General features: G+C 46.2%; 1 protein-coding gene across 1 annotated transcript; it reads right to left on the bottom strand.

The window, feature by feature from the left end:
- Window positions 1–17,381: 17,381 nt before the first annotated feature.
- Window positions 17,382–19,137, bottom strand: LOC109736819 (cyclin-P1-1). Its single transcript, XM_020296034.4, has 2 exons — window positions 18,623–19,137; window positions 17,382–17,865 (listed from the first exon to the last, which is right to left on the bottom strand). The coding sequence occupies exons 1-2, from the start codon at window positions 19,003–19,005 to the stop codon at window positions 17,514–17,516; spliced, it is 735 nt and encodes a 244-aa protein (XP_020151623.1). The 5' UTR covers window positions 19,006–19,137; the 3' UTR covers window positions 17,382–17,513.
- Window positions 19,138–19,518: the final 381 nt, after the last annotated feature.

Genomic DNA, 19,518 nt, shown 5'->3' with positions numbered 1-19,518 from the left:
GAGTGGTGAGCAACCCTCACACTCGGAGGCTTAGCTGCAATCCAGTACTCGCCTAAGTTTGAAAAAAATCCTACCGAGTGGTGAGCAAGCCTCTCACTCGGGGGCTTACCTGCAGTCCAGTACTCGCCTAGTTTGAAAAAATCCTACCGAGCGGTGAGCAAGCCTCTCACTCGGGGGCTTAGCTGCAGTCCAGTACTCGCCTAAGTTTGAAAAAATCCTACCGAGTGGTGAGAAAGCCTCTCACTCGGGGGCTTAGCTGCAGCCCAGTACTCGCCTAAGTTTGAAAAATCCTACCGAGTGGTGAGCAACCCTCACACTCGGGGGCTTAGCTGCAGTCCAGTACTCGCCTAAGTTTGAAAAATCCCACCGAGTGGTCAGCAAGCCTCTCACTCGGGGGCTTAGCTGCAGTCCAGTACTCGCCTAAGTTTGAAAAATCCTCCGAGTGGTGAGCAACCCTCACACTCGGAGGCTTAGCTGCAATCCAGTACTCGCCTAAGTTTAAAAAAATCCTACCGAGTGGTGAGCAACCCTCACACTCGGGGGCTTAGCTGCAGTCCAAGTACTCGCCTAAGTTTGAAAAATCCTCCGAGTGGTGAGCAAACCTCACACTCGGAGGCTTAGCTGCGGTCCAGTACTCGCCTAAGTTTAAAAAATCCTACCGAGTGGTGAACAACCCTCACACTCGTGGGCTTAGCTGCAGTCCAGCACTCGCCTAAGTTTGAAACACATCCCTATCCGCAAGGACGACGAGGTGCAGGTCGACTGCAACCTTCTCTTTGGAGCTGCGCCACAAATACAACGTGCGCTCCATCCTCATCCGCAAGGACGACGAGGTGCAGGTCGACTGTAACCTTCTCTTCGGAGCTGCGCCACAAGTATAACATGCGCTCCATCCCTATCCGCAAGGACGACGAGGTGCAGGTCGACTGCGTCCTTCTCCTCAGAGCTGCGCCACAAGTATAACGTGCGCCCCGTCCTGATCTGCAAGGTCGACGAGGTGCAGGTCGACTGGGACCTCCTCCTCAGAGCTGCATCTCAAGCACAAAGACTATTCCGAGTGAAGAACAAGTTCCACTCAAAGGCAAATACAAGCATACGCAGAGATAAACCAAGTTCAGATAAATCCTAAGGTTCCGGACCACGGATCAAAAGTACTCGAGCATCAAACCCGAAGAAGTTTAACAATTACACGATCACTCGGCATTCCGAGGCAAATAAAGGTGGAGCATAATGTTTTTTGGTCACTCGTCAGGAGAAGGACTGGCTGGGTCGCAGAAACTGTCAAGGTCTATGTTGTCTGCGATGCGAGTGGCGGCGTCAAGGAAAGTGTCCATGAAGGACTGGAAAGTGTGCCTTTTGGTGTTAGCAACCTTGAGCTCCGCCAGCTTGTCTTCTTTGACATCCTTACAGTGCACTCGAACCAGTGACAAGGCGACATCAGCACCGCAACGAGCAGATGATTTCTTCCATTCTTGCACTCGGTCAGGTATTTGATTCAGTCGAGCCATCAGAGACTCGAGGTCTTGAGACAGTTCCGCCTGAGGCCAGAGTTCAGCATCAACCTGAGTCATCGCCGCCTTCAGACGGGCAAGATAAGCAACCGCGCTATCCATGCGCGATTCCAACCGCAGCACATTCATCACGATGTCATCTTTGACTGGACAGTTTATGGGATCGAGATCCGTCTCGACCCGCCCAGTTTCTGCTTCAAAGTCCTGGCAAAGTTCTGCGCAGTCGAGTAAATAGTGAGTCGACAATACAGTAAGATCTACCACTCGACAGCAACAAGTCAGTCGAACAACAATACCTTCAAGCTTTAAGACCAGTTTTGCAGCAAGCTGGCCCAGATAAGATTCTAACTCGCCCTTCTTAGCCTTGAGGTTTCCAATCTCGTTAGTGAGCTTGTCCTTGTCTTTCTTCAGTTGCTCGACCTCCCGAGTGGCATCAGAGACATCGGTCTTCAGTTTGGAGTTATCTTCTTCTAACTTGTCGACTGAAGCAAGCTTCTTGTCAGCAAGTGTCGTTTTCTCTCGCGCCTCCTTCTGGGTAGCAGCAAGATCCAGATCCTTCTTCTCCAGAGCCTAGTTCATTTTCTCTAAAGAAACAACATTCTTCAGACGAGCTTGGAGTTGACGGTTTTCACTACGCACATCTGTTCGAGTGAAGTCACCCGGTTCAAAGTGACTAAAAAAACACGGAAAAGTGCCAGTCGTAAGATGGACAGTTGACGATTGGTTACCTCCCATGGCAGCTACTTCATCACGAGCAGTATTGAGGTTCTTCTTGGCCAGTTCTAGATCAAGGTTGAGGCTGATTTGCTGCTTGTTCAGTGTAGAAAGTTGAGCCCCAAGATCACAAGATTTCTGCGGTCAACATATAAGACATATCAGTCGACAGAAACAAAAGAACATCACAGTGAAAGTTACTCTAAGACTACCGCCGAATCAAACATTCAACGGTAGTCTCGGGGACTACACCCAGTGGGTGCACTTAGCGTGCCCCCACTGGTTTGATTCAACACTCGGCATGGTCTACCCAGCTCGAGTCGTAAAAAAATAAAAGAGCGAAGAAAGTTGTTCTCAGACCATAGTCGACTTCCCGCAGTCGACCACGGTCTCGGGGACTACACCCAGTGGGTGCACTTAGCGTGCTACCACTGGTTCAGGTTTCACTCGGCATGGTCCGCCCAGGCCGAGCGAGAAAATTCAGATTCTTAGACCACAGTCGACTGCCCGCAGTCAACTATGGTCTCGGGGACTACACCCAGTGGGTGCACTCAGCGTGCCCCCACTAGTTCAAAAACTCAATCAATTTAATCCAAGTCGACTCAAGTGGAAGACCTATACAACTTTAAGGCAGACAAACCCCAGTGGGTGATTGGATGAGAAATAAGATCAGTCGGAAATCAACTAACCTGGACATTGGTTTGCAGAGCAGCACCGGTGTTGTAGGCCACCTGACTGGCCTCGTGCACCACTTTCATCTGCCCCATCACAAGATTCAACTGAAGTAGAGCTTCCTTGGCGGCACTTGGTGGGTCGTCTGGAGTTTGGTACGCAGTGAAAGCGATGATGGCAGGGCAGTCGAAGCAGCCGCTGGGTCTGATGCGTGGAGTTGTATTGGAGCAGCAGGGGTCTGAGCAGCTGACCCTGATGGGCAATCAGTCGACAGCGGGATAGCGAAAGTGGCGTTGGTGCGAGCCGGATCTGTGGATCGCTCGACCGCCGTCCCAGGCATCAGTGTCGACTGAGGAACCTGAACCTCAGGCGCTTTCCCGCTCGGTCCCTTGTCCCTCCTCCTCGTTTCCCTCAGGGGCACTTCTTCTTCATCGTCCAGAAGCATGACAACGTCTCGTGGAGCTGCAACAAATAGAATAAATCAGAGATGCAACTGACGAACAATCCAATCGACAGAATAAATTCGAGTCGAGCAGACTTACTAGCTTTGGAGGTAGCCGCGTCATCGGTTTCCTCGTCGTCTGGGACCTTGTCGATATCCATATCAGTCGCGGCAGAGGCTGTGCTGGAAAAGTTCACCATCCACTCGGTCAGAATAGGAGAATCAGTCGGAGCAAGAAAACACGGAAATAACATTTACCCGGAGGCAACAGGTTAATCTTAATCTTAGGCAAGGTCTTCCGAGCCTTTAGGGGTTGATCTTGGGCTGCTTGGTGACTTTCTCCGCCAGCTCCAGAGTTGAAGACCGAGCGCGCTTCCGCGCTTGAGCGCTCGAGGCCACAGCCTTACCGCGCCTGCCCGCTGGATCATGGTGCTGCTTGGATCGACGTTCTAAATGAGGCGGTGAGTCGACTACCTCCTCCTTGTCTGACTCGTCGCTCTCGTCTTCATCATCGTCGCTCGGCGACTCCCAATCACCACTCTCCTCCGCGCTGTCCTCGCCCTCATGGTCCTGCTCCAGAGCTTGTTCGCCATTGGGCATTGAGTACATCTCTGTATAAATCTACAAGACAAGAAGTCGAGTGGAAATCAGTCGGATTAAAAAATAATCAGAAAATGTATCCAAATGCAATCGGTTGTAGCGGCCGAACCTTGTCTGGCTGATTGCTGTCGCTGAATGGATCGACTCTCCTGGCACCCCTGGGGTTGTCCTTGTTTCCTGTAATACTCCTCAGCCATTGGGCCACTGTTTTGGCAGGCACCTCCTCTGGATGAACCCGAGCGGTGTCGCTAGCTCCGGAATACATCCACATAGAGTGGTCACGTGCCTGGAGCGGTTGGATGCGCCGACTGAGGAATACCTCCAACAAATCAATGCCGGTGACGCCTTGGTTGATCAGCTGGACCACCCTCTCGACCAGCATGGCTGTCTCCGCCTTCTCCGCGGCGGTCACTTTCAACGGAGGGGGGGTCTTAACATGATCGGAGGAAAAAGGGGGAAGTCCAGTCGACTGGCCTGGGGTCGCGATATCCTGGCAGTAGAACCAGTTCGACTGCCAGCCTCTGACCGACTCAGGGAGAGTCATCGAAGGGAAAGAACTCCTCTTCCTCTTCTGGATACCCAAGCCCCCACACATCTGGATAACGTGGGTTTTCTCGTCATTCGAATTTGCTTTCTTCACCGTCTGGGAGCGGATGGTGAAAATGTGCTTGAAAAGACCCCAGTGCGGTTGACACCCCAAGAAATTCTCGCACATGGACACGAACGCGGCAAGATATGTGATGGTGTTGGGAGAAAAATGATGGAGTTGGGCCCCGAAGAAATTCAAGAAGCCCCGGAAAAAAGGGTGCGGAGGAAGTGAGAAACTGCGGTCGACATGGGTGGCGAGAAGAACACACTCACCAGGCGGTGGTTGCGGCTCCGTCTCCCCCTCCGGCAACCGCGCAGCTTTGTGGACGGTCAGCCCGGACTCGGCCAGCTCGTCCAAATCTTCCTGCCGAAGCGAGGATCGGATCCAATCGCCCTAGATCCAACCCGACGGCAGCCCCGACCGCGACGAAGACCCCCGATTCGTCTTCTTGCCTTTCGCCGCCCCGGTCGCCTTCTTCGCACGTTCCAGCGCCGCCATCTTTTCCTTCCCCATGGCGGCGGAGCGGCGGCGTTGAGAGCGGAGAAGCCAGATGCGGTGGAGAAACAGAGGAAGAAGAAGGAGAATGGACGCGCACAGTGCAGACGCCTCGGCCTCGTCACTTTTAAAGGCCCACTTCCGAGTAGCTGACGCGTGGGCCGGGGCAATCCTGTCAAATCCCTCAACAGTCGCGCGCGGGATACGTGGCGAAAAAGGTGGCGCGGAAATCAAAACGTTCCTGTTTATCCACCCCGCTTACCATGGCGCGCTCCGCCTCGTGCGCTTTCCCGAAATTTCGAATCCCGTGAAATCCGAGATACGCCGTAACCAATCGCGCCAAAGGTTTTGCGTCAAAAACAACACTCGACGGATGACGTTATAAGTCCAATCAGCAATCTCTGAATCGATCAAGGTGACTGAAATGAAGCCGAAGTTCCAACACTGGCCTCCGTTCAAAAATGAATAGTTGTGAAACACAAGAGTCGAAGCAAGATCAACTTCAACCATCTTTTCACTCGAACCTCAATCCATTCGGGGGCTAATGATGATGACATAGACCTGGGGTAGGGTCATAGGTCTGACCTATACGCCCTATCCAGGGTCGCTGCCCTAGAAGCAAAGATGCTCAAGAGACAACAGGGAGGGCCCAACACTGGTGTCGAGTGCAATCCACTCGACCTACCAGCTACACGGAGACCCCTCCTTCCTGAGGTCACTCGACCACTCAACCATACAAGAATCCATTCGACTTATTGAAGACCAGGAGTCATCCAGAACAGCAACGACAAGCGTTCACTCTGTAGTCTTTAAGGCCATTAAGGCATTTAAGGCTGGCGTTATCAGTAATGCCTCCTCTTTATGTACAATGAACTCTTGGTAACGGAGGATGGCCGGGGTCCCGGCGCACTCTATATAAGCCACCCCCTCTTCTGGCACAAGGGTTCGCACCCCCTGTAACACACACACATAAACCAGTCGACCGCCTCCGGGCATCGAGACGTAGGGCTGTTACTTCCTCTACGAAGGGCCTGAACTCGTAAAACTCGTGTGTACAACTTCGCCATAGCTAGGATCTTGCCTTTTTTTGCATGGATCTTGCCTCCTCATACCTACCCCCCATTCTACTGTCAGTCTTAGATCCATGACAGGGGGCACCGCCCCCTTCCCCTAGTCCAATTCGGACCCAAGGGGGAGGGCGCGGCCAGCCCCTTGTGGCCCTTCTCTCTCCCCACTAAGGCCCATGAAGGCCCATTAGTTCCCCGGGGGGTTCCGATAACCCTCCGGCACTCCGATATTTATCCGGTACCTCCCGAAACTCATCCGGTGTCCGAATAACATCATCCAATATATCAATCTTTATGTCTCGACCATTTCGAGACTCCTCGTCATGTCCATGATCTCATCCGGGACACCGGACAAACTTCAGTTATCAAATTACATAACTCATAATACAAATCGTCATGGAACGTTAAGCGTGCGGACCCTACGGGTTCGAGAACTATGTAGACATGACCGAGACACATCTCTGGTCAATAACCAATAGCGGAACCTGGATGCTCATATTGGCTCCTACATATTCTACGAAGATCTTTATCGGTCAAACCGCATAACAACATACGTTGTTCCCCTTATCATCGGTATGTTACTTGCCCGAGATTCGATCGTCGGTATCATCATACCTAGCTCAATCTCGATACCGGCAAGTCTCTTTACTCGTTCTGTAATGCATCATCCCATAACTAACTCATTAGTCACATTGCTTGCAAGGCTTATAGTGATGTGCATTACCGAGAGGGCCCAGAGATACCTCTCCGATACTCGGAGTGACAAATCCTAATCTCGATCTATGCCAACTGAACAAGTACCATCGGAGACACCTGTAGAGCACCTTTATAATCACCCAGTTACGTTGTGACGTTTGGTAGCACACAAATTGTTCCTCCAGTATTCGGGAGTTGCATAATCTCATAGTCATAGGAACATGTATAAGTCATAAAGAAAGCAATAGCAACATACTAAACGATCAAGTGCTAAGCTAACAGAATGGGTCAAGTCAATCAAATTATTCTCTAATGATGTGATCCCGTTAATCAAATGACAACTCATGTCTATGGCTAGGAAACTTAACCATCTTTGACTCAACGAGCTACTCAAGTAGAGGCATACTAGTGACACTCTGTTTGTCTATGTATTCACACATGTACTAAGTTTCCGGTTAATACAATTCTAGCATGAATAATAAACATTTATCATGATATAAGGAAATATAAATAACAACTTTATTATTGCCTCTAGGGCATATTTCCTTCATAGAGTTGGTGCAAACTTCGCCGGTGCATCCAAACCCCGTGATACGATACGCTCTATCACACATAAGCCTCCTTATATCTTCCTCAAAACAACGACCATACCTACCTATCATGGCATTTCCATAGCCATTCCGAGATATATTGCCATGCAACTTCCATCATCATCATATACATGACTTGAGCATTTATTGTCATATTGCATTGCATGATCGTAAGATAGCTAGCATGATATTTTCATGGCTTGTCCGTTTTTTGATATCTTTGCTACGCTAGATCATTGCACATCCCGGTACAACGCCAGAGGCATTCATACAGAGTCATGTCTTTGTTCTAGTATCGAGTTGTAATATTGAGTTGTAAGTAAATAAAAGTGTGATGATCATCATTATTAGAGCATTGCCCCAGTGAGCAAAGGATGATTGAGACTATGATTCCCCCACAAGTCGGGATGAGACCCCGGACTTTAAAAATAAAAATAAAAGAGGCCAAAGAATCCCAAAAAAAGAGGCCAAAGAAGCCCACCAAAAAAACAAAACAAAACAAAAAAATGAGAGAAAAAGAGAGAAGGGGCAATGTTACTATCCTTTTACCACACTTGTGCTTCAGAGTAGCACCATGTTCTTCATATAGAGAGTCTCTTGAGTTATCACTTCCATATACTAGTGGGAATTTTCATTATTGAACTTGGCTTGTATATTCCAACGATGGGCTTCCTCAAATGCCCTAGGTCTTCATGAGCAAGCAAGTTGGATGCACACCCACTTAGTTTCAGTTTGAGCTTTCATACACTTATAGCTCTAGTGCATCCGTTGCAATGGCAATCCCTACTCCTCGCATTGACATCAATTGATGGGCATCTCCATAGCCCATTGATTAGCCGCGTTGATGTGAGACTTTCTCCCTTTTTGTCTTCTCCACACCACCTCCACCATCATATTCTATTCCACCTATAGTGCTATGTCCATGGCTCGCGCTCATATATTGCGTGAAGGTTGAAAAAGTTTGAAAATAATAAAGTATGAAACAATTGCTTGGCTTGTCATCGGGGTTGTGCATGATGGGAGCATTTTGTGTGACGAAAGATGAAGCATAGCCAAACTATATGATTTTGTAGGGATGAGCTTTCTTTGGCTATGTTATTTTGAGAAGACATAATTGCTTGGTTGGTATGCTTGAAGTATTATTGTCTTAATGTCAAATGATAGGCTATTGCTTTGAATCACTCGTGTCTTAATATTCATGCCATGATTAGATTACATGATCAAGATTATGCTAGGTAGCATTCCACATCAAAAATTATCTTTTTTATCATTTAGCTACTCAAGGACGAGCAGGAATTAAGCTTGGGGATGTTGATACGTCTCCGTCGTATCTATAATTTTTTATTGTTCCATGCCAATATTCTACAACTTTTATATACTTTTGGCAACTTTTATACTATTTTTGGGACTAACATATTGATCCAGTGCCCAGTGCCAGTTCCTGTTTGTTGCATGTTTTTTGTTTCGCAGAAAATCCATATCAAACGGAGTCCAAACGGGATAAAAACTGATGGAGATTTTTTTTGGAATATATGTGATTTTTGGGAAGAAGAATCAACGCGAGACGATGCCCGAGGGGGCCACGAGGCAGGGGGCGCGCCCTAGGGGGGTGGGGGCGCCCCTGACCCTCGTGGCCACCCCGTAAGGTGGTTGGTGACCTTCTTTCGCCACAAGAAAGCCAATATCCGGATAAAAATCGTGTTCAAATTTCAGCCCAATCGGAGTTACGAATCTCCAGGAATATAAGAAACGGTGAAAGGCCAGAATCTGGAGCGCAGAAACAGAGAGAGACAGAGAGACAGATCCAATCTCAGAGGGGCTCTCGCCCCTCCCATGCCATGGAAGCCAAGGACCAGAGGGGAAACCCTTCTCCCATCTAGGGAGAAGGTCAAGGAATCAGAAGAAGAAGGGGGCCCTCTTCCCCTCTCTTCCGGTGGGGTCGGAACACCGCCGGGGCCATCATCATCACCGCAATCTACACCAACACCTCCGTCATCTTCACCAACATCTCCATCACCTTCCCCCATCTATCTACAACGGTCCACTCTCCCGCAACCCGCTGTACCCTCTACTTGAACATGGTGCTTTATGCTTCATATTATTATCCCATGATGTGTTGCCATCCTATGATGTCTGAGTAGATTTTCGTTGTCCTATCGGTAATTGGTGAATTGCTATGATTGGTTTAATTTTCTTGTGGTTATGTTGCTGTCCTTTGGTGCCCATCATATGAGCGCGCGCGTGGATCACACCATAGGGTTAGTTGTATGTTGATAGGACTGTGTATTGGAGGGCAAGAGTGACAGAAGCTTCAACCTAGCATAGAAATTGATGCATACGGGATTGAAGGGGGACCAATATATCTTAATGCTATGGTTGGGTTTTACCTTATTGAATGTTAGTAGTTGCGGATGCTTGCTAATAGTTCCAATCATAAGTGCATAGAATTCCAAGTCAGGGATGACATGCTAGCAGTGGCCTCTCCCACATAAAACTTGCTATCGGTCTAGTAAAGTAGTCAATTGCTTAGGGACAATTTCACAACTCCTACCACCACTTTTCCACACTTGCTATACTAACTTTATTGCTCTTTACCTAAACAACTCCTAGTTTTTATTTACGTGCTCTTTATATCTTGCAAACCTATCCTATCACACCTACAAAGTACTTCTAGTTTTATACTTGTTCTAGGTAAAGCGAACGTCAAGCGTGCGTAGAGTTGTATCGGTGGTAGATAGAACTTGAGGGAAGATTTGTTCTACCTTTAGCTCGTCGTTGGGTTCGACACTCTTACTTATCGATAGAGGCTACAATTGATCCCCTATACTTGCGGGTTATCACACCGCACACGACTAAGAGAATTGATCTTGTGTGTTCTAGGGTGCCCCCTGCTCCCGTATATTAAGGAGGGGGAGGCCGACCGGCCCCTGTAGGGCGCGCCAGGAGAGAGGAGTCCTACTAGGACTCCAAGTCCTAGTAGGATTCCACCTGGAGTAAGGGGGGAGAAGGAAGGGAGAGGGGGAGGGAAGGAAAGGGGGGCGCCGCCCCCTTCCCCTAGTCCAATTCGGACCCAAGGGGGAGGGAGTGGCCAGCCCCTTGTGGCCCTTCTCTCTCCCCACTAAGGCCCATGAAGGCCCATTAGTTCCCCCGGGGGGTTCCGATAACCCTCCGGCACTCCGGTATTTATCCGGTACCTCCCGGAACTCATCCGGTGTCCGAATAACATCATCGAATATATTAATCTTTATGTCTCGACCATTTTGAGACTCCTCGTCATGTCCGTGATCTCATCCGGGACTCCGAAGAAACTTCGGTTATCAAATCACATAACTCATAATACAAATCGTCATGGAACGTTAAGCGTGCGGACCCTACGGGTTCGAGAACTATGTAGACATGACCGAGACACATCTCTGGTCAATAACCAATAGCAGAACCTGGATGCTCATATTGGCTCTTACATATTCTATGAAGATCTTTATCGGTCAAACCGCATAACAACATACGTTGTTCCCTTTGTCATCGGTATGTTACTTGCCCGAGATTCGATCTCGGTATCATCATACCTAGCTCAATCTCATTACCGGCAAGTCTCTTTACTCGTTCTGTAATGCATCATCCCGTAACTAACTCATTAGTCACATTGCTTGCAAGGCTTATAGTGATGTGCATTACCGAGAGGGCCCAGAGATACCTCTCCGATACTCGGAGTGACAAATCCTAATCTTGATCTATGCCAACTCAACAAACACCTTCGGAGACACCTGAAGAGCATCTTTATAATCACCCAGTTACGTTGTGACGTTTGATAGCACACAAAGTGTTCCTCCGGTATTCGGGAGTTGCTTAATCTCATAGTCAGAGGAACATATATAAGTGATGAAGAAAGCAATAGCAATAAAACTTAACGATCATTATGATAAGCTAACGGATGGGTCTTGTCCATCATATCATTCTCTAATGATGTGATCCCGTTCATCAAATGACAACACATGTCTATGTTAGGAAACTTAACCATCTTTGGTTAACGAGCTAGTCTAGTAGAGGCATACTAGGGACACTTTGTTTTGTCTATGTATTCACACATGTACTAAGTTTCCGGTTAATACAATTCTAGCATGAATAATAAAAATTTATCATGATATAAGGAAATATAAATAACAACTTTATTATTGCCTCTAGGGCATATTTCCTTCACTAGCCCCCCTAAAAATAAGAGAAACTTTGGAAGATATGAGGGACAATGGATATGAGTCATTATGCAACCAAGCCAAAAAAATTGTGAGGAACATGCCATTGACGTGCCAAATATGGATAATCTTGTTGGAGTTTTGGGTCAGTCTATTTACCCTAAGAATAAGGGGACTCAACACCATTATTTCAAGGTTGCATATTTACTGTTTATACTGATGCAACTATCACTGAGATGAACCATACATTCAATGAATTTAGCATGGAGTTAGTGGATTGCATCTCTTATATTAATCAAGAAAACAACTTCTCAAAGTTTAATGTTGACAAACTTATTAGACTTGCTTAAATTTATGCTAAGGATTTCGCAGAAGCTAATCGGTTGTTGCTAAAAATGATCTTTGAACATTCTTTAGAAATATTAGGAGAGGTGAGGAATTTAATGGGTGCCCGGATGTTTCCACCCTGCCTCTTTATCAGTTGAGAAAATATTTTTCAACAATGGAGATCATCAAATAAAACTTTTGTAATAATATATCAGATATATCGCCTCATCAAGTTGGCATTGATCATTCCCCTGGCAACATCATTAGATGAGCGAGTATTTTCAACAATAAAGATTATCAAAACAAATTTGCGCAATAAGATATCATATGAAGGGCTCAATGATTTAATAATGTGCAATTGTTAGAAATGGATATTAAAAAGAATCCATGATGATCAAATCATGATACAAGTTGAGAAAAATAAAGATCATAAAAGACATTTTCCTCTTGATTATAATGTGATTTCTTAGAGGTATGTCTAAGTTTTACTAGTGCATAATAGTCACTTCTGGATGCCTTATATTATTGTACTATTATATCACTAATAATTGGGATAATGTGGAGATATGCCTTACAGTTGGACACTTGGGCATACATTTCTATATTTTGGTTTTGAGGTGTTCTACAATATCATTACTAATCAACACTAGTGTCATTGTTATTACCTTTTTAGTGGTGCTTCTATAGTACCCAAACCGGGTTATGAGCTCAACGAAAAAAAAGTATTTTTAGAAATTGCCTGCAAAACCGCCTTGTTGTATTGGTGTGTGAATTGTTTGCTTTTGGACATGAATATTTGTGGTATGGTCAAACATGTTACTATATTGGCTCAAAATAATGGCTATTTTGCTATAAAGGCCTAATATAATATTTACAAAATAAATCACAACAAATTGTATCGGCCGTGACGGGCCGCCTGTCGCGCGAGGGCGCCGGGTTAGAGAAGTGGCCGAGCGGTCGTGCCGGTGTCGGAGTAGAGGTGTGGGGTCGACAGCGACGGTGGGCGATGCAAACCAATCATAGATGAGAAACCAAAAAGAAAACGCCGATCAAAGCAACTGGCAAGAGAGAGAAAAATCAGAATCAAAGGATCGGGAAAAAGACTCTCTAGGACAGCCGGTCAACATGACCGGTGGATGAACCCTAGGTACGGGTTGCGCGGCCCCCGGCGGCGGTCATGGAGGCCGACCGCCCCGGGGGCAGCGGGCGACGGCTAGGGTTGGATCGGTTAGGCTGATACCATGTTAGAGCATCTCTAGTAGACCCCTCAAAACACACGGACCCGCAAAATCCCGGCGACTATACGGGCTCGACCCATTTTTTTTGGCAGAGGCGGACATCTTCGAGCGGGTAATCATGGCGCGTAGCGTGCGGGAGGAGGAGGAGGAGCAGCGCCAACGATCCCTTGTGAACCTCGACGACATCCTCCTCGAGCAGGGGCTCGTGAAGGAGAAGGAGTTCGTCGACAACCACGACGCACGACGCCGCGAGAAGAAGGCGCAGGACGACATTTGCGTCGACCTCGTCCCCAGCGACGACGACTGAGGATGTCCGCCGCCGCAGCGTCGCCACCGCACCCGAATGGCTCCGGTGAGCCAATTTTGGCTATAGAGTTATGGTGGCCGCCTATCCACCTAGCTATTTAGTGTAATTTAGTGTATGTATGAACTATGTATGGTGAGCAAGAACTATGAACTCGTTCTATTTCTCACACGAAGTCTTCAATTCAAAATTTACAGTTCCATTTAAGGTTTCTGTTCTTTCGCGGAGGTTTTCGGCCCATATCCGAGGCAACGAGCGAACTATAAACTGAGTTTACAGGTCCGCGTTTTGAGGGGTCTGCTAGAGATGCTCTTAGAAGGGAATAGAGAGATTGATGAAATTTATGTTTATTACATAAGCCTTATGGGCATATATATAGAAGTATAATGATCTATTTGAAGTAGAAGACAAGATAAAATAATATACTACGCTATCCTATCTTTTTTTTCATACTACGCTATCTTATATTTCCTAATAATCAATATACTCAACACATTGAGCAGACAAAGTAATCTACCATCGATGACCAGTAGCATAGATGGCCAAAAGCTCGTAGCATAGATAGAGAAACCAGCCACGACACCTAACGGCACCGCCCTGGGACAAAAATCGCCGCCCGCCGCACCGCCGCCAAGGCGTCGGCTGGTGGCCGACCTGCCGAACCCTAATCGCGCTGGAGATTGCCTATCTCATGGAGAAAACGTTTCATCAGGAGAACGAAAAGGGATAGTGTCTTGTTCGTGGACTGATTGTTGTTGTTATTGCACAAATCAAAAATAAAAGACAGAAAAAGCACACATAAAAATAAGTTGTTCACGCAGGACAGATTTGGCTTCTGGATAAAAACTACTAAAATACTTCCTCTGTCCCAAAATAAGTGTCTTGAGTTTAATACAAATTTGTACTAGAGTTAGTACAAAGTTGAGACACTTATTTTGAGATGAAGGGAGTAGCTCACAACATTTCCACCCTCTGTTTTCCTGCGTAGCACACCCACGTGGTTGTTCTAACAAACAAAAAAGGCACACGTGCATGTGCGCGCACGAGCCAAAGTGAACATGTGCATGAAAAAACTTCTTCCCAATACTATTTCATTGGTTTTGTGTATATCTCATTTAGAAAACAGTAAAATTGAAAAACATGCTCATGTATTGCATGAAGAAAAATGTTCGTGTGTGTGTGTGCGCGTGTATTCATTCATGCAATGTTTTAAAAAAGTTTCGGCGTGCTTTTACAATATAGGATTTAACCTTTTGCAAATAATGCACGATGAACATTTTCAAAATACATTTTTGAGATACGCGGCAAACATTTTCCACAAAGTACAAAATAAACTTTCTAATATACATGGCTAACATTTTTCAGAATGAGGTGAATATTTTTTTTGAAAATACATGAGGAATGCATGATAAACACTTATAAAAATGCTGTGAGCATTTCATAGATACACCATGAACTTATCAATACGGTGAACATTTTGAAAATACAGCTAACATCTTTCAAAACGTGATGAACATTTTTTAAATAAGTTATGTAATTTTTCAAAACACGATGAACAATTTTTAGAAATATAAACATTTTTAAGTAAGCGTTAAACAAAAAAATGAGAATCAGAAGAAAAAAATAAAAACAAAATGAATATATGGAAAGAAATATTGGGGCAAGTTACGTGTTGGGATGGATATGTAGCTAGGTCGGAGCATAAAAGTGAATCATAATCGAACACGTTACGGATCCAGGATGGACAAACAAGTTGCACACATTTGAATTGTGGAGCACTCGTGCGAAAGCAATGTACTTCGTCTTAAAAACAACTCCAAATTGTACAAATATTTAAAAATACAAAGGTGCTGCTACGCGTCGGTCAGTGGATCTTATTAAAAGGTATGTCGCCTCGCGAGACGTCAGATCTGGCGGATTGAGCAGCGAGCGTCACCCTCTACCATTGCAACAAAGGTCGTTTAGCGGTAATTTTTTGCAACACGGGTCATGTTGCATTTTTTTTTTTTTGCAAAACATAGGTCAGGTTGGAAATTTATTTTTGCAACAGATGCCTTGTTATAGTTTTTTGTGCAATGGAAGTCATGTTACATTTTTTGCAATAGAGATCTTGTTACAGTTTTTTTTGCAACAGAGGCCTTGTTGCAATTTAATTATTTTTATAACAGAGGTCTTGTTGCAGTCTTTTTTTGTAACAGATGCGTTGTTGCAGAAAGGAGAGATCATGGGGGGCATCATGGGGGGCTGGTTCACCACGCCACCTGGGACGCATGGCGTGCAACTAAGATGGTGGACGCAAGCTTGTTAATCCGCTGGCTAAACCATATTGTGTCCCCTGTATTATAGAGTTAGATAGATGAGACTTAAATAATTCCCATCTTATTCTAAAAAAACTATTTCCCATCTCTATGAGAATTAGTAAATCCAAATAATGTTTAAGCAAGTAGGTACTTTATGTGTGTGGAAGTGTGTAAGTTCTCACTCACCTTAGTATTTTGTAACTCCATCATGCATCATGCTTTTGTTCATCCCACCATAAGGACTAGTGTATCCATTTTCATAGTTCCTAAATGTTTTAGTTCTGCATAGATCAACTTGTGGGATATAACTGGCGATTTTGTTGACAAGATTGACTTATCCTTCTTCTGACTTTGCACGGGTTTAGATTCTTGCAAAACACACAACATGTTTTTGGTGTTGTCGTCCTCACATTGGAAATTTGGTCGTGTGGGAAGAATGATCTAGTGCCCCATATATACTCAAGAAAGAACCCCACTACCCTAAAAAAAAGAACCCCACTAGGAAAATTAAGTTGTTAAATTTCTAATATTGTATTTAATTTTAATAAAACTAGCCGAGTGACCCGCCTATTTGCGCGGCTAGATGTTTACTCCTACTTTCAGTTGTTATTTGAGTCGCTATGTTAGCTTTAATATATCATAAAAAAGATAATAATCTAGCTACTGATGTGTCCTAAAATATATGATTTAGACTTTGGTAGAAACCCTTGCATTAAGTTTCTAATGTTTTATAAAAAAAACTTTGGTGTGTAATAACTAAAATTCAGTGGCATTGAGTTCCCTAACCCATCTTGTAAATTCATTTGGCTTTCATGATTATCTCCAACATCCTTTTGCAATTTTCTTTTATTCACTTAATGTCTATCTATTCTCAAATAATTTGTTTAAAATTTTCCACTAAGAGTATACATTGATGACTTGTATCTATGCCATCTACTTAAATCATTCTCTTAATAGAGTGCACTCCTCTAGTCGTGTCTCTATATGTTCTCCCTTGCCGGAAGGAAATTACGTTCCTCATTCTCCTTCATCCATGCATCTCTTGTATCTTTTATTATGGACGGAAATTTAAATACGAAAAATGCGTCCCTTTTTTGTCTTTCTTTTTTTTCAATTTAGAAAATATTTAAGTTGTTGGCTGTTCAAAATTGCTTCAAAAATTTTGCAAAATTTTATGAGGCTTACTTGGATTATTCATATTCGAATAAATTGTTTAATATCTTATTTGAGATACTTGTAGTTCAAATCTAAATTATATTCAGCCATAAGTCCATTTAATACACAAATAGTAAAAACTGTTTCAAAACAATACTTAAATTTGAAAATAACACTATAATGTAATATGTTCCATGTATATAAAATCGGAGTGTTCTGGATAATTTTTTAAGGGTGGGCGAACTGAACTGAATGTAGCACACTAACACAAACACACATACAAATGGAAAAAAGGACAACACTTAACAAAAAAGGAGGCAATGCTTGCATGCAAGGTTCCTGGCATTCAAGTTTAAACAGGTACAGTACCGCCGGATTTAACTCCAATCTGGGTGTAAGTTTTTACACCTGTATTTATTTTACAGGTGTAAATTACCGGTCACATCTTGATTCCTGCCTGGAATTAAAACGACGGGAGGAGGTCTGTATTGTAAACCGGGTAGAAACGAGCTGAAACGCTAGTGTATTCCATTCACCGTCCATACACATCGAATCCGAGCAGTACGTATACAGTTAGTTAATGTGCACATCGATCGCTGTACGTGGCCTAGCCCAGAAGCTACCTAGGAGTACCGCGACGGTGCCTGCGACGACGAGTGCCGCCGCCCGCCGTTCGCCGCCGGCGCCTGCTGGCTCCAGTCGTACCGCAAGACGCCTTCCGGCAGCCGGGTGATCCGGTCGTCGTCATGGTCCTCCTCGCCGCCGTCGACCCTCGAGGGCTCCTGATCCGGCTTGTTGGGCGTGTCGTGGTGGTCGTCGGCCTGCTGCTTGTGGAGGTGTGCGCGGTAGAGGTCGTAGAGACGGCGGCTGAGCATGACCTCGAAGTCGAGCACGCCGAGGAGCTCCAGCTCCAGCTTGTTCATCTCCGCGTTGCTCACTCCGCCCACGCGCGCGAAGAAGGCGTTGTCGTGGTGGCTGCACGCACCGCACATGTATCCGCATGTCAGGCAAGATCCAACAGGGTTCAGTTAATCAGTTTACTTATTAATTTTCACCATGGAACATGCGCGAATGTGTAAAAGAGCGCCGATCGAGCAAAATGTGAATTGGACATTCATCCTGATCAACGTCAGGCGACAATCACGCAGGATATCTCCGTGATCTGTCTGATCAAGACGTTGTGTATTTATGCAGGTGCCTGTCATGTAGTACTGTACTTTGAAAAGTCTAAACTTTTGTTTGACGACGACATAATTAAATACGGCCGACAGATCATGCATGAAGCGCTACATACATAGCCAGTGTACGTGCTACACCTACCAGTCGTTATACTTGAGTGTGTGGTAGCACCTAACCGACTGATGTGACAAGGATTAACTGATCGAGCACAGGCAAAATCGTACACGCCCTTTCCCTTTCTTCCACTTGAATGAAAGTGCCTCACCGCCATACAAAGTACCACTAGTATTCTCCATTGCCGTCTCCAGATTTTGATCTATTTATCGTGGCCATGTTTTTCCAAAGTTAGTTGTGGTCATGGTTGGTCTGGATCCCTAGCTCTGCCCCTCAGTCGTACGGCACTATCTTAGTAGCTAGTACATCATTAGTACGTGATGGTTATGCTTCTTTGGCTGTTCTTGTCTAGCTTGACAGCAATGGTGATAAGAGCTCCTACTCTGTTATTGCTTGGGTCGTCGAGTAGCATGGAAGGAAGAAGAGAAAGAAAACTTACAAGTCGTCGAGGACCTTAGAGGCGACGAGGAGGCAGGCAAGAAGCAGCCGGTGCACGTTCTTGGACGCGACGGCGGCCGCCGGGCGGCGGTGCGCGGCCCGGTCCACGTACGCGTAGGCCACCACGTAGCACTCGGGTTCCAGCGCCGCGTACCGGTGCACCCGCTCCAGGTACTGCGCCACGCCGATCCGCGGCGGCCCCGTGCCCTCGAACGCCACCATCCCGGTGATCCCCTCGCCGCTGCTCTGCTCCGCGTCCAGCAGCAGCAGCGCGTCGTTCCGCGCCACGAGCAGCTCCACGGCGCGCGCCACCATGCCCAGCTCCGGAGGCGGCGGGGTCGGCGGGGAGGAGAGCCCGCCCGCTGCCACGGCGACGTCGCCCATGTCGTCGGCACGTCGCTCGGTGCTCTCGCCTGCCTCGTGCTGGGTGGGTGGGTGCGTCTGCCGGCTGCCGGTTCGCTTGGCGGTGGTTTAGCCGCGGGTGTGGGCGCGGCTGACTGGTGCAGCTTTCTCACGATGTCGGCCTCCCGAAGCTGGGTGGAGCGGATATGGTGGGGTCCCGCGCGGGCACAATTCTTTCCCGTTTCGATTCGATCCCGACCGGAGAAAATACTTCCTTCATTTCTTTCCCTACCCATTTTAGGCATGTCTTACAAGTTCTCTTGCTCCCTCCCACTGGCTGGGTTAAGGCGGTAGCCGGTACACCAAAAGCTCCAAGATTTCTTCGGAGACACCCTCAACTGGGCCGGCCCATTGGTGAAGGTGACGCAAGATGTAAAAATTCACAAAATACATGCCTCCGCTAAGAATGGAACCACAGACCTTTATACATGAAGTTAAGACGCTCACCAGTTGACTTGACTAGTGTTTGTGAATGGTTAGGAACCTGCAAACTTA

The sequence above is a fragment of the Aegilops tauschii genome, chromosome 2, assembly GCF_002575655.3.
Source record: "Aegilops tauschii subsp. strangulata cultivar AL8/78 chromosome 2, Aet v6.0, whole genome shotgun sequence".
Classification (NCBI taxonomy): domain Eukaryota; kingdom Viridiplantae; phylum Streptophyta; class Magnoliopsida; order Poales; family Poaceae; genus Aegilops; species Aegilops tauschii.
The sequence above is the reverse complement of the archived record's forward strand: the minus strand, read 5'-3'. Positions and strand labels throughout refer to the sequence as shown.

Excerpts from the sequence above, each read along its gene's own strand:
- LOC109736819 (XM_020296034.4), bottom strand. The coding sequence starts at position 19,005 with ATGGGCGACGTCGCCGTGGCAGCGGGCGGGCTCTCCTCCCCGCCGACC. Across the intron at positions 17,866-18,622 it reads TCTAAGGTCCTCGACGACTT|CCACCACGACAACGCCTTCT; the intron begins GTAAGTTTTCTT and ends CGGTGCGTGCAG.